Below are 25,576 nucleotides of genomic sequence, written 5' to 3' on the forward strand. Positions count from 1 at the left end.
ATTGGCCACGACATCCGATAACCGTAGAATGGCCGTGTCCTGTACTTGTTGATTGTTAACCAGTAAGGAAGCCTGATCTCTGAGTGCTGTGTGTAGCTCCTCTCGGTCCTTCTTGGTTAGTCCCTAAGAGGACACGTTCGTGCAGCTTAGGGATCACCCCCACTTTACGCAGCTGGGCCTCTTTTTGGATCTCTAGCGTCACTTCGGCAAGTGGGTACAACTTATGCTCCCCGTGTACACATGTGACTTTTACCTGGGTGTTAGGTATCAGAAGGGCCTTGGGCACTAAGTCCGCGGCCACTACTGTTTGTTGGCAACCTGTGTCAAGCACGGCTATCACGGGTTTCCCATTTACGTGTAGCTTCATGTTGTATGGACTGGTGGCCTCCCCTGTACTATAGATTTTCCCCTTTGTGTATCCCACATCCATAGGTTCAGGCCCAGGGGTTCTAGTGGGACAGTTGCGTGCGATGTGACCCTACTCGGCGCAATGAAAGCACTGGGGTCCTTTGTGTGGAGTGATGGGGGACTGAAACCTAGGGGTTTTTCTACCAGAAAGAGGGGTACTCCGGGGCTCGGGTAGAGGGGCAGGTGGGCGTAAACGAGGGTGGACCGGTGTGAAGGGAGCGCGTTGCCCCAGGGGACGGAAATCAGGGGAACGGTGAAAAGCACAAGCCAAATCCACCGCTAAGGCTACAGAGAGATTCGGGTGTTGTCGTATCCAAGCCCTGGTGTTGCTGGGCAGAGCCTCCAGATACTGTTCCAATACTACTTTCTCTGTTACGTTCTCTACAGAAGCGTTGGCAGGCTGCAGCCAGCGACACCCAAGGTCGCGAACGCGATAGAACAAAGTCCTAGGGTTGTCGCCTGTCGACCACTTTTCTTTCCGGAAGCGTGTCCTGTAATATTTGGTGTCGTATCCTAATCTTTCTAGGATCGTTCTTTTAATTTCCACATAAGGCGTATTTCCATCGGGGTTAGCAGCCTGGTAGGCCGCCTGTAATTCTCCAGACAGTAAGGGGGCCACATACTGTCCCCATCGCTCGGGAGGCCAGGCAGCAGTGGTGGCCACCCTTTCGAGGTTTACAAAGAAGAAGTCAGGGTCCTCGCCTGTTTGATATTTCTGAAGTACGGCACTGGGCACGTTGGGATGGACCCTGGCATCGGCCACGACATCCGATAACCGTAGAATGGCCGTGTCCTGTACTTGTTGATTGTTAACCAGTAAGGAAGCCTGATCTCTGAGTGCTGTGTGTAGCTCCTCTTGGTCCTTCTGAGCTTGTTTTCCCTGCTCCTCCACCATCAATTGCAGGTGGCGCTGCCCTTCCGCCAGTTGGGTGACTATTGTATCCATGTTGGTAGGGTCCGACGGCGGTGTCGCGGTCGAGATCCCACTTCTGACACCATTGTCAGGACTTCCGTCCCGACTACTAGGTAAACGGAGATATGAGCGAGTCTGGGGGTAAGGTTTACCAGCTTTATTGCTTCGTCTTGTTTTTGGGTGCTCTGGCTGGCTCATGAACAAAACAACACACTCTGGAAGTGTTCAGTTGTACAGTCACTGAAGTAGTACTTTAAACAAACTAAGGAATGTCAAATTATAAAGGAAACAGTTGTTCGGGACATGGTCTGGATTCTTGATCTCTTCTTCTTCGGGTGGAGCTTGACTTCACGGAGTGGATCTGGACCGGCCTCCAGAATTCAGGGGAATAGAGGAAAGGAAAGAATACACAAGCGTCAGGGTCTCTGGCTTCTCTCTTTTACATTCAGGGAAGGGGATGTGTGCACCTTATACCGGTCCCTAACTGTGAAGTGCCTAAGTGGGGGGAGTACTTGTGCTAGTGACGCAGTGAGGTGCTCAGGTGGCTTTTCCACCACCCTTTAAACCAACACCCGGTCTCCCCCATCACTTGCCTGTTGCCACGGTCCCAGGTGACCGTGGTATCGTGAGATCCTGCCGCCTCTGGTTCCCTCAGGGGGCCGGTCTCGCTCCTGTTCTCTGGGGTTCTGTCGGCGTCTTCGCTCTTTCCCTGGGCGTTCTCGCGGCTCTCCTTGCTCTTGTCGGCGTCTGCTCCTCGGTCTCTCTCCTTCGGGGCGTCTTCACAGGTCTCCTCTCGGTCGTCCTTCTCCTGCTCTGGCTCGCTTTCCTCTGGTGCCGTAGCCTCCGCCATTTCAGTCCAAAAAGCGGATGTTGCAGGGTTTGATGGATTGTGGACGACTGGAACGCCGACCTGACTTCCGGTCGGGTTCAACCCCGCGACCATCTTGGGTTGGGTCGGGGATCCCTCACAGGTATGTTCGAGTAATGCTTTCTAGACACAATATTTGGCAGCTGTGAGCCAACTAAGATTCTGGCGCCTTTAATATTTCACACTCGCCATGATTTCACACACTTGGAAGATTTTTGTTTCCAGGGATGCAGAGAGCCTCTGCTGAACCAGATGTAATTTACTATTACTGAGCGGAAAGGTAATGGGGTCCCCCAAGCAAGCCCAAGAGACCATCTTTAGTTTATATTATATAGTCTCTATATAGGGAGGGTGTTAAAACTAGGCACTATAGGACCTGTTTTCACCAGCATTATAATATGCTTTCTCCTTTTGTGTTTTATGGAATTTATGCACTATAATATATGTATTTTAGTTATAGACCCAGTGTAATTTGATGTATTAACAGTTGTTAACCTGTATTGTGGAACACGTTTTAATCATGTTTGTTTGACTTTCATGGTTTTACTCATAAAACCAAATAAAGTTTGTTGATGATGATGATGACCATGAATATACTGCCACCAAGATGTAATTGTAAGCCCTGTCTGAATTTAAGGAGCCACAGTGTTCCAAATAGACACAAGTGACAGGTCTGTCTGAAATGAGTAACGGTGTTTGTGTTGGCTGTGCTACTGTGGAACCCTTCATCTGCTGATAGTTGTCGCACTTTAAGACATAAGCCATTCTTTGTTTAGACAAACTTGGCCACCAGAACCAAAGTCTTAGTAATGAAACTGTAGTGGTGACTCCTGCGTATGCAGATCCCAGACCGTCTTGTCCAGCTAGTATTAAACATAATCTGCGTTCCATGTTTGGTATAACTCTATCCCCCACTCCTGGAGTTTGAGAATGCAGTGCATTTTGTACATCTAATTTAAAGGAATATTTTAGTGGAAAGCTCATCATCAGGCAGTGAATTCCCTTCGACGTGTATGTCAACACCTTGGTGACTAAATGTGTGAATAACTTATGCCCGTGGCAGGCATGCTTTCAGCTTTACCACTTGTTCCCATAACAATTTATGTTCAATTCTGCAAACCTTGGAATCTCTAAACCCATTCTGGCCCAGTAATGAAGATATTAATTGTAAGACTGAACACAGTAAAAAAAAATCGCACACTATCAGTGTGGGGGATTCTCAATCCGTATACTGTAGTGACAGTATCAGGGATTTCAGCTCTGCCAATTGTGCTATACAATCTCCCAGAGATTGCGTAGCCGTGTTGCTGGGATTGCATTTAACCTTCCCGCATATGTCCCTTCACTATAGCACATGCTGCACTATACTGTTATTTACTTCCTATGGCAGGCTGAGCAGAACCATCAGTATAAATGATGTATTCATATTTCTACCGAGGCAAGATCTAATTTGGGAGACGGTATTCTTGTTCCTAAGGCAGGAATGCTTTTGTTTTTAATGTAGAATTGTATCTGTAATCTACATGTGTGACAGTGAGAGAATTAGTCCATTGTATTCATCGTTGATGTAGTGCTTTCGCATTCAGAATGCTTGCTTTGGAAACAGCTTCTAAAGTTGGTACCGCGGTTACAACAATTATGCCCTTACCCTGTGCTAGTGCTCTTTCTCTCACTATAGCAGTCTGTACTGCTGTCAGTATTTTTTCTGTTGCTGCAAATCGAATTTCAGCATTTGTGTACAAATGTGATTTGTATGCATTTGGGACTCTCACCTTAATTGAAAGTGATATAGGTATACCCTAATATACCTGGGATGACCCGGACCACCAAGTTAGTGGTATTTACACATGTGTGTAAATGTTTAGATGCTATCATGTCAGCCTGAACTGAATGGAGAGTATCTGTGTGTTGCTGTGTCCACTGATGTGGTGTGAAATCAGGTCTGATTAAGTTGTGGAAAGGTTTTACTCTTTCTGCATAATCTAGAATGTATGTTCTGCCAAAATTTTGAAATCCCAATATAGATTACAAACTTTTGAGAGTCTAAGGAGACTGGAGCAGTGCACACTTTTAAAAAAAGATGGTTCCCAAAAACAGGACATTGAGATGGGCAATTTTTGATTTTATTAATTACATTTGTAGCCCAAATTGGTGAACACTCAATTATGTTGTTCATCCTGCACAAGTGTTCAAGTAATTCAATGTCCGTCAGATAGATGTCATCTACATAGGACACTGTCTCCTTGTCACATGTTTGTAATATTTCCTACACACTTGCTGAGAATACTTAGCCCCAGGCTGTTCTTATACCCGTGAGGCAAACAACTAAAATTTAGCTGAGTGCCGAGTACAGAAAATGCTGTTAAATATCTGCTTTCTAGAGCTATATTCTGGCACAAGAATCCATTTGAGATATCTAATGATGTTTTGCAATTTTTCTGTACAATGTTACTCATTAATGCAGCCTTGTGTGCATTTTGAACTTCAAATGTTCAGGTGCATGTGTTAAAATGTCAGTAATCTAAAACTGGATGATATGAATTGTCAGGTTTCATTACTGGAAACGAAGGATTATTCATTGAGGAGGGGCAAGTCTTAATTTCACCTTGATATTCAAGTTGGACTAGAATTTCTTTGACCTGCTTTTTTGCATCATTTTCAATAGGGTACTGTCTCTGTGGATTTGGAGTAGATTTTAATGGGATATTGTGGTAAGTAGATTCCATGTACTAGCCTGAATGGTTAGAGTATAATTCCAGGGCTAGCGCTAGCTCCCACTCCTGTGCATATAATTATTTTAAATGTTCTGGAACAAGGTAAGAGAAACAGGCAAAATTATGCTTTTGCGCTTTAGGCAAGCCATCACAAACTCAGGCGGTCAATCTCTTTCTGCTAGCAGTATGTCATATCCATATGTTGTTAAGTTCTCCCCAAAGAGACCTTTTAACCTTTCTTGAGATGTCTCCCTCGATTTGAAGTGTAATTTCATACATTTTATGCAGCTCACTAATTCTGTTATCAGGTGTTTCCACTGTGATGTGTTCATTCAATACTGCTGTCTCCAGAAAATCCTTCATGTTCTGGTGAGCTATTGTTACTGTTGCCGCACTGTCTAGCATCGTGAAAGCCCATTCCCCATTCAGAAGCTTAGTCTTGAGTTACCTGGACATGTCTAATTTTCAAACCAGCTACCTTCTTCTTTTTTGAATTGAGGTTTTGATTTAGGTTGCTCATCCTGCCTGATAATTTAATCTGAAGTGCGATATGTTTCCCGTTTTGTATTTGGTTAATCTTCTTTGTTTTGTTCTGATCGCCCATCCCTCTCTGAGTGTTTTGATGAACCCTGAAAGGAAAGAAAGGAACATGTATCAGTGTCCTGATACCTGTCCGGTTTCCTAATGATATCACAATTCCTAAGGTTGTACCTCTTTTCAGACGACTCCAGTTGGGGAGACCTACCCCTTGATTGTGAATTCTCTGAATTGTTATCTTTAGACTTTTTATTTTCCCATTTCTTTTTAGAAGAAGCGGTGCTTGCTTCAAGTTGTTGATGTTGGGATTTCCCACCATCTGTGGCTTCCCAGCTTTGGTTCCCAAATTAACTCAACCTAATGCAGAATATGCTTCTTCAATAATGTTTGCTAATTCTCGCTCCCTATTGATAGGAGCTGTTTCCCTAAGGCAGCTGTGTATATTATTATTTTATTATTATTGGGTTTTGTAAAGCGCGTAGTCACCCGTAAGTATCCCAGCGCTAAGATCCGATCAGACCAGAGGGAAGCTAAGGGGGGGGAGAGGGGGGAAGATCAGGGGAACAGGTGTGTCTTCAGCCGTTTCCTGAAACTGAGATAATCTGGTTCCATCCTAAGGTCCCGGGGGAGGGAGTTCCAAAGACGGGCCGTATTGACGGAGAAACGTCGTCCACCCGTGCGCACCTTCTTCACTCTGGGGATAGTGACCAGGTTTTCATGGTCTGAATGGAGGGCTCTCAAGGCTTTGTAGGGCCTGATGAATTTTTTTAGAATAAGGGGTCCTTTGTCCTGTAAAATTTTGTGTGACAGGCAAAGAGCCTTGAATGCCACTCTCTCTCTCACTGGGAGCCAGTGGAGCTGTCTCAGGGCTGGTTTAGCGGAGGATCTGGCCGGGGTGTTAGTGAGAATCCTTGCTGCAGCATTCTGGATTCTTTGCAGTTTATTGAAAGTTGCCTCGGGAGCGCCAAGATAGATGGCGTTACTATAATCCAGCCTTGATATAATAAGGCCTTGGATTAGTAATTTCTGGGAAATAGAAGGGAGCAAGGGCAGAATCTTCCTAATTGCTTTAAGGAGCCCAAAACAGGTCCCAGCGATTTTTATGGCTTGTGTCATGAAGGTCAGGTCTTTTTCAATCCATATTCCCAAGCTTTTAATCTCAGACTTGGGGGTAGGGGGTTCACCCAAACCGGGGGGCCAGATGTTCTGCGTGAGAGAGAGCCCTTTCTGGCCAAGGAGGAGAATGTCCGTCTTTGAACCGTTAAGTTTCAAAGATGACCTATTCATCCACCCTTGAATTTCTACCACACAGTTGTAAAGGTTTGATGGTTCCTGGTTCGGGTGAGATAGAGACATCACTAGTTGTGTATCATCAACATAGCTGATGATTCTCACTCCGAACGGAGTGACAACCTCCTCCAAAGGGGACATGTAGATATTAAATAATGTCGGGCTTAATAATGAGCCCTGGGGCACACCACATTGGAGGAGGGTTTCGGGGGAGCGGGCGTCATTCTCCCAGACCTGAAAGGAGCGGTGGTCAAGAAATGATTTGAACCAGTTCAGAGCCGTGCCCTCAACACCAATGTTCTTAAGGCGCTCGATCAGCACCCGATGGTTGACAGTATCAAAGGCCGCGCTGAGGTCCAGGAGGATCACTGCCACTGATCCTCCTGCATCTAACAGGGCTCTGGCCTCCTCCACTGCTGCGAGCAGGGCGATGTCGGTGCCCTGCCCTGGGCGGAATCCAGTTTGTGAACATCTGAGCAAGTTGTTGGTTTCCAGATATTGCGACAGTTTTTTGTTTACTAATTTTTCCGCAATTTTGCTGGTCCCGGGGAGAAGAGAAATTGGCCTGTAATTGGCCAACTCCAAAGGGTCCAGAGAAGGTTTTTTCAGTAACGCCTTCACAACCGCCGCCTTCCAGCCTATAGGGACTTTACCTTGAAGCAGTGAGGCATTGATGAGGTGCGTGAGAGGGGGGGCGATGGTGAGGGCGACTTTTTTCAGAATGCGTAAAGGGACAGGGTCCCTAGGGGAACCGCTTTTGATAGAATCTAAAGTGGCTAAAACCTCTTCAATGGTGACTGGCCCAAGAGAGCTTAAATGGGGAGTGGTGTGGTTTAAGTTTATGCCGATTTCCTCAGCAGTGCTAAAGTCAACGGCCGGGAGGGAAGCGAGGATATTCTGAATCTTCTCCTCGAAAAATTTGGCCAGTTTGGTACATTTCTCTTCGTCTGCCTTGGAGTCAGGCGGATGTTTTGGAGCCGAGTCTGGGACCTTCAAAAGTTCTTTTAGAATGGTGAAGGGTTCTTTAGCGGAACAGGATGAATTGGCTATTCTTTCCTGAACTGCAACTGCTGCTCCCCCCTTTATGTTGCTCAGCATTATTGCAAAGATTTGGGCAAAATTACCCATCAGCTTCTTTCCCAAGTCCAAGGCAGGTCCTGCCCTATACTCGTTCTTTATTTGTTTCAATACATCTGGAACGACTGCTAAGGAGGGGGTACCATGTACTCTGACGTAAACTGCAGTAAAGATTGCTCCCCAAGTGGTACAATCCTCAATTTAGGGAACCATCCCCATTGGTAAGCATATGGTTAGCATTCTATGCTATTCCTGCGGACCCGTATGGGGAAATACTGCTTCCAGCTGTGCAATTATTTGGGCAATTTAGAACGGAGTTTGCTCCTGTTTGGAAGGTGTCTTTGGGTTAATTATAGGTGCGGTCTAATGTGGACCAGCTGGAGCATTTCTCACAGGTTGGACTGTTAATGTTCGCATGACAAACTGGATGATATGTCTGTAATACCTGACTATGTCTTTGTATATTGCACAGATGTTATCCATTGGTAGTTTATCTATCTCGGGTTGTGGAGTGTATGTCGCTAAGACTGGCCAAGATGCTCCTTCTATGCTGAGCGGACAGAGTGTCACGACAGATGTTATGTGTGGGAGGGTGGCTTTAAACCAGTTTCTGTGTTGCTGGTATGTTAACAGGACTTCAATATATTCGTATGGAATGTATTCATCTGGTGGTTCAACTACAATGTATGTGTGGAACAATTTAGTCTGTGGAGCTGCAGGTGGAAGCTCATACCAATAACAGAATACCTCTGATCCGAACACCTCATGTGCCTCAATCATGAAGGTAATAGAGCCACCTGTTAGGAGTATGCTGTGTTATAACAATTTCATAGTCACTGCATGTCTGTATTTTTCTGTAATGTTAAGAGCATTTGCCAATTCGTCTTCTCCCGAGCTACTCGCGGGCTCAGTCATTTTTACAAGAAAAGTAAGTTGAGAGGTAGGGCTATGCACAATATGGGAACTTTTTATCCTTACAAGCTTGCTAAACCTTCAACAAATACACAGAGTATATCTGCACAGCTGAGGTGGATTCTCTTCCCACTTCAGACTTCTCTGACAAAGATATAAGTAGGCCTTTCTGAGAAAGCACAATTGTAACTGTTAATGTAAGAACCAAACCAACGTTGGCTGCGCCATGTCATGTACTTCCTAGGAGTCACCCAGGATCTGCACTTTATCAATGACCAAAACTAAAGGCTTGGTGTCCCACCCACTTCTAGGCTCCCCCACATGAAATGTCAGCCATTAGACTAGCTAACTCTACAGTGCCACTACCACCCCCCTGTATTCTACAGTGGCGTGGGTGGTTTCTGGCAACCACTGAACATGACAACCCTGATTTCTCAGGGATTGTGGAAAACAGTTCAGTATTTTTTGCTCTCACACTCGTGCTTGCTTTCTCTCAGAACAAACACAGGATGATGATTAGAAAGTTTCATTAAGAATTTTTCGGTCCAGCGACAGCCTGGTGTAAAACATATGTGCTGCGACAATCAGGAGAAAGAAGCAAAAAATAATATTATTACTACCAGTATCGTAAAGAGTAGATTAATTTCTATCATTATGCTAATAAGATTAATAGAAGCAGTTCAGATAAAAACAGTAGCACTTGCAAATTCCTAAAATACACGCCCTAAGTAATTTCCCTAAATGTACCTAGCCAAACCTGGAAGTGGATGTGTACATGTGTATAGCTATGTGTATCTGTAGCCAAGAAACTCCCAGGGAAGAACTAGCCCCCTCACCTGATGGTTGAGAATGAAGTGCTCCGTCTCTATGTTGAGGATGACAGCCCTCAAGTGATGTCAGACCGATGTGTGTTGAAGATTTAGCATGCAGGACTCGTGTCTCAGCATTGAAGGAATTCTCCTCTAATTTGTAGAGGGGAGTGAGGGTCTTTTATACTAAAGAGGTCACTCCATGGGCCTTATTTATGAAGGCCTTGCGCCACCGGTGCGTCACTTTTAACATGGGAAAAAGTGACGCACCGGTGGCGCAAGGCCTTCATAAATAAGGCCCCATGTTTTTTCTAGAATCAATATGTTTTAAAACAGTTATGGATGTTTTGAAAGTAATCATACATGTTTTTTAAAACAATCACCAATGCTTTTCTAAACAAGTGCAATCATGCACTGCTGGCTTTTGGCTAAGGATGAAAAAAGTGGTGACCCTTATACAAAATAATTCTGCTGTGCGGGAGGACATGTTTATGTATGTCAGTTATAGGGATTGTGATAGAGCACTGAGAGCTTGGTGTTGAAGAGACAGGAGGAAGCTACTAGGTAAAAGGTCACCTGTTAAGAATCGTTATTGTCGGGTGGATGGAACAATGTATGAAAAATGGGATATAAAGGACAGGGCCATTATAAAGGACATGACAGTTAGTTTTTCTGTTATTACAAGATCCTTGAATACCTCCACTTCGTTTTTTTCAGTGAATGCCTAAGGTTTTTAAAAATGAGTTTAAATCTTAGCACCTTACCTAAGTTTTCATGAAGTTTTGCATGCGGGAGGTTGGCACAGGGCATGTCCTGCAGCCAGGCCATGCACCCAAATCCCAAGCAATGGCCCACCGCGCCCAATATATATTTTTTTCCTGCTGTACTCGCAGGGGACCACATGGGGCCAAGCCACGTTGGGTCCCACTGGAATATCACTAGAGCAGAAAGACATACGAAAAAGAAATTGACCCAGAGACGTCCCTTGCACCCTAATGTTTTAAAATTAATCAGGACAATGGAATTAAGTCTCTCAATCAATCAATCAATCAGGAGTTTGTTAAAGCGCGACTACTCACCCGTAAGGGTCTCAAGGCGCTAGGGGTGGGGGGGGTTGGGGGGGTGCAGGTTCCATTCCATCAAGGAGGGGGTCTGTCGAAGAGCCATGTTTTGAGGTTTCTTGTGAAGATGGGGAGCGATGTTGTCTGTCTGAGGTGGAGCGGAAGGGCGTTCCATGCTTTGGCCGCGAGGAAGGAGAAGGAGCGGCCTCCCGATCTGGTCTTTCTGGTGCGGGGGACCACAGCGTAGGAAAGCTGGGCTGACCGTAGGGTCCTTTGGGGTGCGTGGAATTTGAGTCGGCTGTTCAGGTATGCTGGTCCGGTGCCGTGGAGGGCCTTGTGTGCGTGGGTGAGCATCTTAAAGGTGATTCTCGCCTCGACGGGGAGCCAGTGGAGTGTGCGCAGGTGCTGGGAGATGTGGCAGTGTTTTGGCAGGTTGAGGACCAGTCTTGCGGCGGCGTTCTGGATGTTCTGTAGCTTGCAGATGAGGTTTTTGTTTATTCCGGCGTAGAGTGCGTTGCCGTAGTCGAGTCTGCTGGTGACCAGGGCGTGAGTGACTGTCTTTCGGTGTTCGAGGGGGATCCATTTGAAGGTCTTACGAAGGAGGCGGAGGGTGTGGAAGCAGGAAGATGAGACAGAGTTGATCTGGCGGTCCATTTTGAGCTCGGAGTCCAGGATGATTCCCAGGTTGCGTGCGTGGTCTGTGGGGGTTGGAGGGTTTCCGAGGGCGGTGGGCCACCAGGTGTCACTCCAGGCGTCGGGGTTTGGGCCCATGATGAGTACTTCTGTTTTGTTGGTGTTTAGTTGTAGGCAGCTGTTTTTCATCCATTTGGCGACGGCTTCCATGCCTTCTCGAAAGTTGCGTCTGGCGGTGTTGGGCTCGTTGGATAGGGAGAGGATGAGCTGGGTGTCATCTGCATATGACACGATGTTGAGTCCGTAGGTTCTGACGATGGGGGCAAGTGGAGCCATGTAGATGTTGAAGAGCGTCGGGCTGAGGGAGGAGCCCTGGGGGACTCCGCAGGTGATAGGTGTGGGGTCCGAGAGGAAAGGGGGGAGTCTGACCCGCTGCGTCCTGCTGGAGAGGAAGGAGCAGATCCAGTCGAGGGCCTTGTCCTGGATTCCTGCATCGTAGAGTCTGCGTATTAGGGTGCGGTGGGAGACTGTGTCGAACGCCGCTGATAGGTCGAGGAGGATGAGGGCTACTGTTTCTCCTTTGTCCAGTAAGGTGCGGATGTCGTCTGTTGCGGCGAGGAGGGCGGTTTCCGTACTGTGGTTTTTTCTGAAGCCGGATTGGGAGGAGTCGAGGATGTTGTGTTCTTCAATGAATGTGGCGAGTTGGCTGTTGATGGCTTTCTCGATGACTTTCGCTGGGAACGGGAGCAGGGAGATGGGTCTGTAGTTTTTGAGGTCGGTGGGGTCCGCTGAGGGTTTCTTTAGGAGGGGGTTGACCTCGGCGTGTTTCCAGTCGTCGGGGAATGAGGCGGTCGCCAGGGAGCGGTTGATGGTTTGGCGGAGGATGGGTGCGATGGTGTTGGCGGCTCTGTTGAAGATGTGGTGGGGGCAGGGGTCCATGGGGGCCCCTGAGTGGATTGACTTCATTATCTTCAGTGTGTCTTCAGTGGTGAGGGCTGTCCAGTCATCAATCGCTGGTTTCCGGGTGTCGGGGGTGGTTGGTGAGGGTTCAGTGTGTTGGTTGTCTTCGTCGAAGTTGTCGTAGATGCTCTTGATTTTGTGGTGGAAAAAGATGCTGAGTTTGTCGCAGAGGTCTTGTGAGGGAGGGATGTCGGTAGACTCGCTGGTGGGTTGGGCGAACTCCTTGATGATGCTGAAGAGTTCCTTGCTGTTGTGTGCGTGGGTGGAGATTCTGTCTTCAATCGCTTTTTTCCTCGTTTCTCTGATGAGTTGATGGTGGGCGTTGGTGGCGGCTCTGAAGTTGTAGTGGGCTTCTGTGGATTTGGTGTTTCTCCAGGCCTTTTCGAGGCGGCGGCATGTGGGCCTGGACTCTCGAAGTTCGGTGGTAAACCATCTGGCTTTCTTGGCACGGGTATTGTTGTTTTTCTTGAGGGGGGCTATGGTGTTGGTGCTGTCCGAGATCCATCTATGCAGGGTTCGGGCTGCGGTGTTGGGGTCATCATTTTCTGCGATGGTTGGGGTGGAGTTGTTGAGTGAGGAGGTGAGCTGGTCATCGGTGATTTTGGTCCAGTTTCTTTGTGGAAGCAGGTGCTGGTGTCTGTGGATGGTGGGTGTTCTGAAGGTGAAGTGGACGCAACGATGGTCGGTCCATGGGAGTTCGGTGGTGTGGCTGAAGGTGATGAAGTTTCCTGTAGTGAAGAGGGGGTCGAGGGTGTGTCCTGCTGAGTGCGTGGGCTCGGTCACGATCTGGCGGAGTCCAATGTTGTGGAGGTTGTCCAGGAGGGATGTGGTGTTGGGGTCCAGTTGATTGTCGAGGTGGAAGTTGAGGTCTCCCAGCAGGGTGTAGTTGGTGGATGCGATGGCCTGCGGGGAGATAATGTCCGTGATGGAGTTGGTGAAGCGTCCGCGGGGTCCAGGGGGTCGGTAGATGAGGGTTCCTCGGAGGGCGGCGGTGGGGCTGGCCAGTATCTTGAAGTGAAGGTGTTCCATCAGTTCTGTGGACTCGTCAGGGAGTGTGCTCAGGCGGAGGCTGGATTTGTGGACGATGGCGATTCCTCCTCCTGGGTGGATGGGCCGGTCCTTCCTGGAGATCTTGTATCCTTGGGGGATGGCGATGGCGATGTCCGGTCCCGAGGTGGTGTTGGTCCAGGTTTCGGTCAAGAATGCTACGTCTGGGGTTGTGCTGTCGAGGAGGTCCCAGATTTCTGTGGCGTGTTTGTGGAGGGATCGGACGTTGAGGAGGATGCATTGCAGGGTCTTTAGTTCGGTTGTGTTCTTGTGGGCGGGTTGTGCTGGATCCGTGTTCTTGGCGGTGCTGCAGGTGTGCCGGCAGCGGTGACAGCTGAAGGGTCCATGTGTGTCGGCTGGTGATGCTAGCTTGCAGTTGTTGTTGCAGCCTGGTTGAGTGCGTGGAGTGCTGCTGGGTCGTAGCGTTGGCGGGGCGGAGGTCCAGGGTTCCAGGTGCTGGTCGCGGACGGGTCGCAGACGGGCGCAGACGTGCTTGCCTTTGATGCGCCTTCGGTGCACCAGCGGCCGCCATTAAGTAGGGGTCGGGGAGGGCTGGACAGCTGGGAGGCGGGAGTGGGGAGGGGAGCTGGATTGGGCCGGTCGTGCTGGGGGGGGAGGGGCCGCGGGGGCAGCAGCGGCGGGGAAAGGTAAAGGGGGGAAAGAAGGGATAAAGAAAAAAGGGAGAATAGGCAGAAATAAGGCACAAAAGAGCAGAGATGCAGAAAAGAGCAGAAAGGTGAAAGATAGAAAGGGTAAAAAAACGAGTGAAAACGAGAGAAGGAGCAGAGGGAGAGAAAGGGAAAATGGGCAAAAATAAGGCACAAAAGAGCAGAGGTGCAGAAAGGTGAGAGATAGAAAGGGGAAAAAAACGAGTGAAAACGAGTGAAGGAGCAGAGGGAGAGAAAGGGAAATGGGCAGAAATAAAGCGCAAAAGAACAGAGGTGCAGAAAGGTGAAAGATAGAAAGGGGAGAAAAACGAGTGAAGGAGCAGAAAGAAAGAAAGGAGACAGAGGTCCACTGGACCACCAGGGCTGAGGCGCAGGGAAACCTGCGGGTGGAGGAGGGCCTCGATCACCAACACTCAAGAGTGCAGGGGCAGGGGCACCTCACTTAATGGTGGAGCTGCGAGGGTGGGAGAGCAATTTCACTGACAATGAGTCAGTGGTCTTGCTCGCCTGTCCCCGCAGTGGCCGCCATTAAGTAGGGGTCGGGGAGGGCTGGACAGCTGGGAGGCGGGAGTGGGGAGGGGAGCTGGATTGGGCCGGTCGTGCTGAGGGGGGAGGGGCCGCGGGGGCAGCAGCGGCGGGGAAAGGTAAAGGGAGGAAAGAAGGGATAAAGAAAAAAGGGAGAATAGGCAGAAATAAGGCACAAAAGAGCAGAGATGCAGAAAAGAGCAGAAAGGTGAAAGATAGAAAGGGTAAAAAAACGAGTGAAAACGAGAGAAGGAGCAGAGGGAGAGAAAGGGAAAATGGGCAAAAATAAGGCACAAAAGAGCAGAGGTGCAGAAAGGTGAGAGATAGAAAGGGGAAAAAAGCGAGTGAAAACGAGTGAAGGAGCAGAGGGAGAGAAAGGGAAATGGGCAGAAATAAAGCGCAAAAGAACAGAGGTGTAAGATAGAAAGGGGAGAAAAACGAGTGAAGGAGCAGAAAGAAAGAAAGGAGACAGAGGTCCATTGGACCACCAGGGATGAGGCGCAGGGAAACCTGCGGGTGGAGGAGGGCCTCGATCACCAACACTCAAGAGTGCAGGGGCAGGGGCACCTCACTTAATGGTGGAGCTGCGAGGGTGGGAGAGCAATTTCACTGACAATGAGTCAGTGGTCTTGAGTCCTCAAAATGGATGCCATAACATTTCTATTGATTTTACGATCTGTTAATCACTTAGCCATTCCCAGATATTACTACATTTTGAACTTATATTTGTCAAACACAGCTAAATGGATTTACACCAAATTGCAGAAAACATGATATATGAATTATGATCTAGCTTTGTGCTAAATTTGGTGACATTCTGGTCAGTAATTTTTTTTGTATCATTGTTGAACATTTCTATAGGATATTGCATTGGACTCCCATTTCTATTGGTCTTTGCATGACAGATCACCTTGAAACTTTCCAGGAAGAAGCAGAGGTGTATGAACATGTTTTTATGCAGTTTTTTGAAGCTTCGTCAAACATTGTCAAAGTTATTAGCAAGACAAGTTTCAGCCTATCAAACACATCGCTTCCCACGACCGTATACCACTTACTTTTTTCACTTTAATTTAAAAAATTGCTGAATAAATGTATGTCTAGTCACAAAAAGCATGCTTTCTGAGTAAAGATCTAGCTTTCGGTTAAATTTAGTGTCATTTTGTTCAGCTCTTTTTTCTGTATCGCTGTCTAAATTTCCTATGGGAAATTTGTATGAGGAAAATGTTTTTTGAGATCCCTATCCCCCTTTTGTAAGACCCCACTTGAGGGATAACTCAAAATCTGAAACGAATAAGCATAGAATGAATAATGCTGTGAAGTATTTACCTTTCAGAGGATTTCTTAGACACATTTCCATAGAAACATTATTAGCAACTACTAGAGACATTTCTATATAATATGTATGATTCGGCTTTCCATTCCATTGTAATGTCTTAAAATGTGCAGTTTCCAGAGCCCGCACAACGATCATGACATTATTACCTTAGGCCTCCTCCAATGAAAATTATTTAGAAGAATTTAGCATCTCTCCCAGAGCACTAGCAAGTCACAGTTAGAATTTGGGTTATTGAAACAAGATCTTTCATGTAAGAAATACCATATTAAATATTGGCGCCAGCTTAGAAATGTTAGAGAGCTCCCTTAAAACCGTACTTCATTTTATTAAGCAAGAACTTAAAAAAAGCCCATCCTTGGTCTCATTACTGACATCAAGCTCTTCGTGGCTTGGACCTTGAATAGGCCTGGGTTGCCAATACTTCAAAAAACACAGTAACGTTACAACTGAAATTTTAATTAGTATTGCCAGTATAGCTCCCAAAACAAATTCATACCCTTTACTCGATTCCTATAGTATTATGACCTAACAAAAGTCACTGGGTAGATCTTATAAATTGGTTCAGAGAAAGCATTATCCATATGTACTTTTTTCTTTTCCCAATATGGAATTTCAGGCAAGGGTGGAAAAATTACATGGTTGAAGAGGCAGGCTGCAGACTTTAAAAAAGAGAATATATTTCACATCTGTTAGGCTACTGTTCCATTATGATAAGATTTTAGATTTCTGGTTTTAAATGACTGTCAATAGATTTGCTATTCTATTTAATAACTTATGAACTAAATTTCACTCTAGTGGAAAGAATGACCGGATGCGTTCCTTAACAAGTGCTTATAATTAATTTTATTTCAGCATTAATTTCAATTGCTCTTTCCCTTATTTGTTGCAGCCTACATCGAAGATGTTGCCAGATGTGTTGACCAAAGCAAGCGATTGATAATAGTCATGACTCCAAATTATGTTGTGAGAAGAGGCTGGAGCATATTTGAACTCGAAACCAGGCTACGCAATATGTTAGTCACCGGGGAAATCAAAGTTATCCTCATTGAATGCAGTGAACTTCGTGGAATTATGAACTATCAAGAGGTTGAAGCCCTGAAACAGACCATTAAGATGCTGACAGTTATAAAATGGCAAGGACCAAAGTGCAATAATTTAAATTCAAAATTCTGGAAACGCCTACAGTATGAAATGCCTTTTAGGAGGATGGAATCCATCCCACACGAACAGGTTTTGGATGTCAGCGAGCAGGGGCCTTTTGGTGAAATGCAGACTGTCTCAGCGATCTCAATGGCTGCTGCTGCGTCCACAGCTCTAGCTGCTGCCCATCCAGACCTACGATCTTCTTTTCATAACACATACCATTCTCAACTGCGCCAGAAGCACTGTTACCGTAGTTATGAATACGATGTACCTCCTGCTGGCACTCTGCCTCTTATCTCAATAGGTAATCAGCATACCTACTGCAACATCCCCATGACACTAATAAATGGCCAGCGGACCCAGACAAAGGCAAGCAGAGATCCACACATCGAAGAGGCGCATACAAACAGTGCTATTCTGCCACTTTTGCCGAGGGAAACAAGTATATCAAGTGTAATTTGGTGACAAAAAAGTTGGTTACACAATACCTAGAAATAGGAGCTTAATCAGCAGTCTGGTGCCGGGAACTACATCATCGACTGCTGCTGTTAAACATTCATTGCAATCTATAAAATATGAGGAAAAACAGGGTCTTGTACATATTATATTGCAATTTCTTTGTCTCATTAGTGTCTTCCTGTTTTACTCGTGTCTTACCATTACACATTTGACTTAGTTTTATTCCTCTTTGAACTTTGTAAAGTTACTTTATGGTGGGAAGACTGATATGTAGATAAGAAACGTTTTTGTTGGTTTAGTTTAGTTCAAAAGTGTCACTATTTTAAAAAAAAATCTTTGGACTTCTTGATCAAAGTGCTTGGCAAGGGATGTGGACATTTCAACTTGTCTGGTTATACCTGGGACGGTCAATCCTGCAATCTCTTAAAAAAATGAGGGTTGAAAATTCCAGAGACACATAAAATATATTCTTAAGCAGACCTTTCCAACTATTTGAAAGCGAAATTGTAATTCATTCTACATTCTTGATGATTGTATTCACAGCATACGTGGAAAAAGCTTAATTTGGTCGATGTCTTTCTTTTAAATATCTTTAATATCTGCCGGGTGACAAAAAACCCAGGGGCATATTATCAAGTAAAGGCGTTACATTATCGCCGCTTTTATCGGCAGGAAACTGCCGATAAAGCGGCGATAATGGGCTTGATAATATGCTCTATGAATTCCAATCGAAGCCCATGTTAGATGTCTTTACATCTAACATGGGCTTCGATTGGAATTCATAGAGCATATTATCAAGCCCATTATCGCCACTTTATCTGCAGTTTCCTGGCAATAATGTAACGCCATTACTTGATAATATGCCCCCCAGTCCTTATGTCATTTTTGCTTAGGCATTGTGTCAACAAGGACAATGTAGCTTTTTTTCTTAGAAACACAGGGGCATATTACCAAGCAATAGCGATAATTATTGCTATTGCTTGGTTAGAGACAAAAATGTACCGCTGTGCTGTGGCGATTTTTAAGGCAGATAAACCTTGGTATTACCAAGGTTTATCGCAAATGCGATAAAAATCTGCCGCAATGCATGAATATCGCTGAAAAGTCAGCGATATTCATGCATTACCGAGCTAATGCTCTTAGCCATGTTATCCACCTCCCATTGGATAACATGGCTAAGAACTGCTCAGGGCAGGTGTTAGCTTTTGGAGATATTCGCGCTTAGCGCGAATATCTCCAAAAGTTGGTAATAGGAGATAGCGATGTTAGCGACTGTTTCCAGTCGCTAACATCTTGGCACGCCCACTTTGCATGTCATTAGTGATAAATATCACTGACATGCAAAGTGGGGCCCAAGATGGTCGCTATCTCCTACTAGCTGTCGCTAACTGGTGTTAGCGACAGCTAGGTAATAGGGAGATAATTTTATCTCCGCTTTCTTGGCTTTTAAAGCCAAAAAAGCGGAGATAAACCCCCTTGATAATATGCCCCACAGTTGGCATTACAATTTTATTTTACTTGTCTTCGTGTTTCATGTAAGTGCCCCGTTAAATGGGCAGCACAGAAAAGTTCTTCGAAAGGCAGAAATAAGTTCCCTGCTCCCTCTCTAGTAGGAAAGACATTTGATTTATTTAACATATTTTTGAACCCAAGGTGAACTGTCACCTGGTAAACACATGCCATAGGAATTTATTTAAGTACAGTACTTCACAATGTTGACTTCTATTCCAGCGGGAGGTAAAGAAACATTATGCAGATATTTAACATGTTTTGTCATGCTAGATAATGCATGAAGTTACCTGAATACTGGTACGAAGGAAGAAGATATCAACAGTTTAAGGCTTTCTGCTATATTCCCTGTCCTCTAATATCCATTCTTTGATAATTTTCTAACAACAGGAAACAAAAGAACTGTATTCCTTTGACAGAGTAAAAACATGTGCTGTGGTATACATCAAATGCCCTGGAAGTTAAAACAACCAAGAACCGATGTTTGATTGGGTTCAGTAATTGTTTTAATTACGGTTCTTATATAAGCAAAAGTGAAATTTCCTCTAAGGGGAACATGCTGAAAATTTATTTTCCTGAATACAAAATAAATGTATTTTAAGGTATGAATCTATGTTTAAGGTGTGATAGTTGTTTGTCTTTTTTCCCCTACTATACCCCGGAGGTAGACATGCAGTTGACTCAATGAACATAGTAGGCATTTCTTAGAAAGTATAACTTTGGGGCATATTTAATAATCTTTCACGCAACCCAGGGAGGCACGCAAAGTTGCTGCGCCGTGCTGCATTAAAGGGAGAACGCAGAAATGTTCTATATTACAAAGATATGGAGTATTTCTGCTCTCTCCTTGCACTGCTGCACTGTGTTCAGCCTAGTGCCAACACAGACACTCGACACAAACCGCCCCTTGCAAGACACAAGGACAATGCAACATATTGATAAATCTGAGCTTTGGTTTCTACTGACAGAGCAGTTCAAGATTAACAGGTCATAACAGACTGCATTACTTGCAGGATACTTTTAGGATCATAATCACATAGTTACATGTGTACATTTACTGCTACACCTAAATGTAACTGCATTTTTAGTTGCCATTCACCATTTCTGAACGTAGATTTACACATAGTTGTTGAGTTCCATGTCTTGACCCCCTTAACCAGCGGGTTGGGCTTCCTACCGCAGGAGTTCTGAGTGTAAAGTTACTACTAGTAATATAAGTAACTGAGGATCTCTGTCACTATGACGGAGAACACTATATGTTATGGTAAAGTATAGAGAAAATGATTATAGTTTATCATTTTTTAAAATACATTAAACTATTTTAATTTAAAACATAAAAAGAATGCAATAAATAATTATATTATTAACAGAACTAATAAAATGAAACATTATTGCATATTAACTCATCAAATTAAGTGTGAGTTAAATATTTAATTATTTTAAATATATCAGTTTAATTTATAAATAATAATTGTTATGCAATTACAAATAAATCCACCCTCGCTGTCATTTTTATATAATATTGGCTAAATATGAGTGAAGATTATGGGGCCGATTAGGATGGCGGACGGACTTGCGTCCGTCCGCCACCCCTGAGTTGGAGGGACCGTCCGCATGGGCAGCGGCGGTCCCTCCATAGCAATTAGGATGTGACCACCACCCTGGCGGTCACATCCTGTATGTTTTACATTGCGGCGGATGCTGCTTGAAGCAGCATCTGCCGCAATGCAAAAAACGAAAGGTGTGCATTTGCATGCACAAAGCGGCAGGCACCGCGCGGTGCCTGCCGCTTCGTGCACGCAAGGGCAGGGGGGTACCATAGGTACCCCCCATGTGCACCCCCCACGCAACCTTCACCCAGGGGGCCCGCAACGGGCCCCCAAAGTGACTGTCCGTATGCTTTTCCACGGCGGAAAAGCATGACTCACCCTGCATCCTAATATGGCTGGCGGTGTCTGATAGACACCGCCAGCCATGTTATTGCTTTTCCGCCGTGGTCGCCTTCCGACCGCGGCGGAAAAGCGGCGGACGGATTGGGAGACCCACCAGCCATCCTGATTTGGCGGTGGGTCTTTCAGGCCTCCTCGGCGGATTTCCCGCATACTCCGGGCCGGCGGTGGCTTCCGCCGGCCCGGAGTATGCGGGAAATCCGCCATCCTAATGACCCCCTAAGTGTGCAATTAATTTAACATATTTAAAAATACATGTTTAAATGTATAATTTTTAACAAATATGTTTGTTATAAACTTTCAAAATAATAAAATAATGGTGATAAATAAATGTATTTTTTAATATTAAAATATAAAAAAATATATGTATAAATAGATGGATAGAGCTAAATATATGTGTGTAAAGAGAGAGAGAGAATGAAAGAGAGGTACATAATGGGCAACTGTGTAATATGTATTTATATTGCTTTCAGATAATTCTGGTGACATCATAATCAATGAGGCCAATGGCCGAGTGGTTTCTAAATGTGACCAGAACCCTGAGATGGGAATATAGAACCTTATTTCACATGGTGCCAATTATTTTTAGGTTGTTAGCTTGAACATACCGCTTCCTTTAAAGTGCAGCTAACAATGGGCACTGATTGGAATTAAAATATTTAAGTTTTGTTCATTTTTTTATGAATAAATTAAAAATAAATCATAAAAACAACAGGCAATTATGACGTCGATATATTTATTTGATTCTGTGACTGCAGTGTTAAGCACATAATTATAGATTTGCACCATTTGACACATTGGTTGCATATCATTTTCAAAATTAGCATATTTCACCCACATTTTGTTTCTAAAATTCTGCTTGAAAGCGTGCCCCATATTTTGTATTTTTTCCTCTTTCAGATAACTTTTCTGCATAATGTTGTCCACCATGCCTCAGAATCCTACCAGCCTGAAAATGTTAAATCCCTGCAGAGTGGTTTGGAGCTGTCATAATTGTGCATCCCACAGGCAACCGCTAAATATTTTCCATATTTCATGATTCCTTGTGATATAATAGTGTTTAGTAAATTTGCACCCATACATTTTGAATAGCTATGGTTGTATTCTTTTGTGGATGTGTGTTTTGTATTAACATGCCCTTCCCACACCCCACCTTCAATTTCCTTAAAACTCTCCCATTTAGTAGTAATTAGTATTAGTAATAGTAGCAATTCCCCATTTTTCTACCACTCACCTTGTCCTTCCTCATCCTACATTTACTACCAAAATATACTACAATTTGTGAAGATGGAGTTCTCTGCATAGAAAAGATAGAAATGGGGAGGAGGCGGCATCAAGCTGTAGTATTCGGAACTACAAAATGCTGTTTGTAAATAGACTCCTTAGATGTATACAGGAATGCATGCAGATTTTTGTCTGCAGAATAACTGTTTACGTTTTTCAAAAAGATCTAATTGTTTAAGTAACTGGCATATCGTTCACAATCATGTCCTTATTTTGATGATATATGATACCAGGAAGGTGATGCTACTGAAAATGCAACGTGTTGCAATTGCCAGGCTCAATGCAAGCTATTCTTGCTCTATGTCATTTTTCCCTGTGACATATACTTTTTAGTACATTTGCAGGCATAGTTTTTGAATAGCTATGGTCTTATTATTTTGTGAGTGTGTGTTTTGTATTAGCATGCCCTTCCCAAACCCGACCTTCAATTTCCTTATACCCCTCCCATTTAGTATTGGCTTCATCTTGTACTCCAATTTGTGGAGGGGGGTGATCTGGCCATGAGCGGAAATGGCCGCCTGAACTGGGAGCTTTGCTGCGAGACGGGCTCTGGAAGGGGGGCAGCCTTCCCAGTGCTGCTGGGGACACAGCATCAATGTCTCACAAAGAGCTGAGAACCCTGGAAGTCACTAACCTGGGTCCTGATGTCGCCAACTGGTGCAACGGAGAGTAAGCAAACTAAAGTGTGGGTGAGTCCGTCAGGCCTAAAGTCTTGCTTACAGCCTCGGCACTCGTGCAGCCTCATGACCCTGCCGCCCGCATCTCCTGTCCAGTACCCACTACCACATATTGGGGCTCGTGTTTAACACCAATACCCCGGCTCCTACTTGTCGTGTCCTCCCACCCAGGAACTCACGCATGACACGATGTGCATCTTGCAGGTATGCCTTTATTTGTTGGTTCACATCATGCTCGGATCATGACCTCCTGTCTCGAGGTCTAGCATCAGAATGTCCTCTCCCCACCCCTTGACCGGATGTGGTGTCCGGTGTCCCCTCGCCCCTGCGCTGCCCCAGGGTCCTAGTGCCCTTGTCCTGGACAGGACATCTCCCCCCCTGTTGCAAAACAAACATTTTTGAGAAAGGAAAGAGAGAGAGAGAGAGAGAGAGAGAGAGAGAGAGAGAGAGAGAGAGAGAGAGAGAGAGAGAGAGAGAGCTATTGTTCGATGGCCCAGAGGCCTCTTCTTTTACACCTCTTCAATTAGTCTCTTTCGTTCCATGTGCTTCCTTCTTGATCGCTGTTTTCTGATATCCGCTTGAGCTTCTTCCTTTTGTGTGCCTTTCTATAGTTCTTGCTTTGACCTTTCCGCTTCTCTTGCGTCTGCCTTGCTGACATGCGAAAGGTGCCATGTGACGTGACACTGGCCAAACTGCCGCCTTTGCCACCCGTTCTTTTGCTTTTGTCATTTTCAATTTGCCTCCGGGGATCTCGTTGCTCCACTTCCTCGCTTGTCCTTCTTTGACCATCGCAATGCCTCCTTTCTTTCTTTTCCGTTTCGTCGCATGTCTTCCTTTTTTCTCCTGAGCCTTTGTTGTTGCGTTTGCTGTTTGAGCTCTTACAGCAGTGTCTTCTTGTTCCACGCTTTTTCCTTTCTTGTGTGTGATAGTCTCACTCTTCTTCATTCTCTCATTTCCACCACCTGTCTTCGGTAATTTTTTTTTTTTGTTGATGTTGTGTCACCTTTGCTACCAGTTCTATTTCGTTGCCATCTGAATTTGGCTTTCTGCGCTGTCCCCGGTCAGCATGTGCTGCGTTGTCCTCGGCCGTCATAGCAAGTCTGGTCTCTTTCAATTCTTTGTGGTGCTCTTCGGTCCACGTGACACGTTTTCCTTTGTTTGTTAGCCCCTTCGGTGGGGTGCTTGTGATGGCATCATCTTCTTCCAGTCTTTCAGTTGCCATAAGACCCATCGTTTGCGTTGTGACGTTGCTCAACAGGCACGGCGCTGTTTCTTCTGTGAACTTTCCTCGCTCCATTTCTTTTGCGTCTGCTGTCGCTCTAGCCTCCGCTCTTGCTAGGGCCAGGATGTTTTCTAGTGATGTTGTTTTTTTTAATATCTTTGCACAGAAGCTCCTGTCACGGCATCCTTCTATTATTCGCAATCTTATTGCTTGTGTGTTGTCAAATTTGTCAAATTCACAATGTGTTACAAGTTTCCTCAGCCTGGTCGCAAAGTCATCTGGTGTTTCGCCTATTTGTTGAGACGCAGTTGCGAAATTGTATCTTTCAAGATCAATATTTCTTTGCCGGTCAAATTTCATTGTTAAACATTTCTTTAGTTTTTTATAAGTAGTTGTTTCCTTTGTTGGTAGCGTCACTAGGAGGTCCCCAATGTCATCGCCTGCATAATTTAGTAATAGACCCAGTTTCTTTGCTTCTGTCACATCAGTCTCCTCCATGTATCTCTCCAGATGTCTGATCCAATTCTCCCACCTTGTTCCTACTTGTGGCTCCGACAAGTTGAATGGTGGTGGTTTTCTGTATTGTGCACTTTGTCTTTCTGGCTTGGGGTCTGTCATTTCTTCTTTCCTATGCTCTTCTTGACACTCTTTCGTGCGCGCTTCCTGGTATTCTTTTGTTGTTTTCCGTGCTCTTTCTGGCACTCTTCTATTCTCCGTGCTCTTCCGGCACTCTTCTATTCTCCGTGCTCTTCCTGGCACTCTTTTTTTTTTTTTTTTTTTCTTGTTATGTCTTCTATTGTCTTTTTCTTTTGTTGTTTCCTGTGCTCTTTCTGGCACTCTTCTGTTTCCTGTGCTCTTCTTGGCACTCTTCTATTCTCCGTGCTCTTCCGGCACTCTTCTATTCTCCGTGCTCTTCCTGGCACTCTTTTTTTTTTTTTTTCTTGTTATGTCTTCTATAGTCTTTTTCTTTTGTTGTTTCCCGTGCTCTTTCTGGCACCCTTCTGTGTCCTGTGCTCTTCTTGGCACTCTTCTATTCTCCGTGCTCTTCCGGCACTCTTCTATTCTCCGTGCTCTTCCTGGCACTCTTTTTTTTTTTTTTTTTGTTTTTTTTTTTTGTTATTTCTTCTATTGTCTTTTTCTTTGCTTTTTCCCGTGCTCTTTCTGGCACTCTTCTGTTTCCTGTGCTCTGCACTTTGTCGTCTTTATTTTCTCTTATGTGTCTTTATCTTCCTTTCTTTCTTTTTACTTGTTGTCTTTTTCTCTTATTCACTGTTTTTTTTTGTCTTCGCTTGTGCTTTATTAGCGCTCAATTCCTTTAGTTCGATTCTCTTATTCGTCCTTGTCAGCCTTTGTTCCGTCTTTGTTTTCTTCTTTGTCTGTGCTTTGTTCTCTTGTATCTTGTTTATTTGCACCTGTTCGTTGTGCTGTCACCTTCTTTTCTGTTCTTTGTTCTATTGCTCCTTGTTCAACCCTTATTTTCTTATTTTGCCCTTTTTTTTTTTTTTTGCCTTTGCATATGCTTGTTTGTGCCTTTTCCCCTTTTGTTTTCTTTTCTTCTCTTTCTCCTTTCTTCGT

The 25,576-nt window shown here is 45.0% G+C and overlaps 1 protein-coding gene across 1 annotated transcript in view; it reads left to right on the top strand.

Annotated features, from left to right (window-relative positions):
• IL1RAPL1 (interleukin 1 receptor accessory protein like 1) overlaps positions 1–18,003 on the top strand; it is a 2,344,491-nt gene extending 2,326,488 nt beyond the window's left edge. Inside the window, exon 13 of the mRNA XM_078656096.1 lies at positions 16,648–18,003. Within this exon, the coding sequence (XP_078512222.1) occupies positions 16,648–17,366 (719 nt within the window). The 3' untranslated portion in view covers positions 17,367–18,003. The remainder of the gene's footprint in view (positions 1–16,647) is intronic.
• Positions 18,004–25,576: the final 7,573 nt, after the last annotated feature.

The sequence above is a fragment of the Lissotriton helveticus genome, chromosome 8 (assembly GCF_964261635.1).
Source record: "Lissotriton helveticus chromosome 8, aLisHel1.1, whole genome shotgun sequence".
NCBI classification, from domain to species: Eukaryota; Metazoa; Chordata; class Amphibia; order Caudata; family Salamandridae; genus Lissotriton; species Lissotriton helveticus.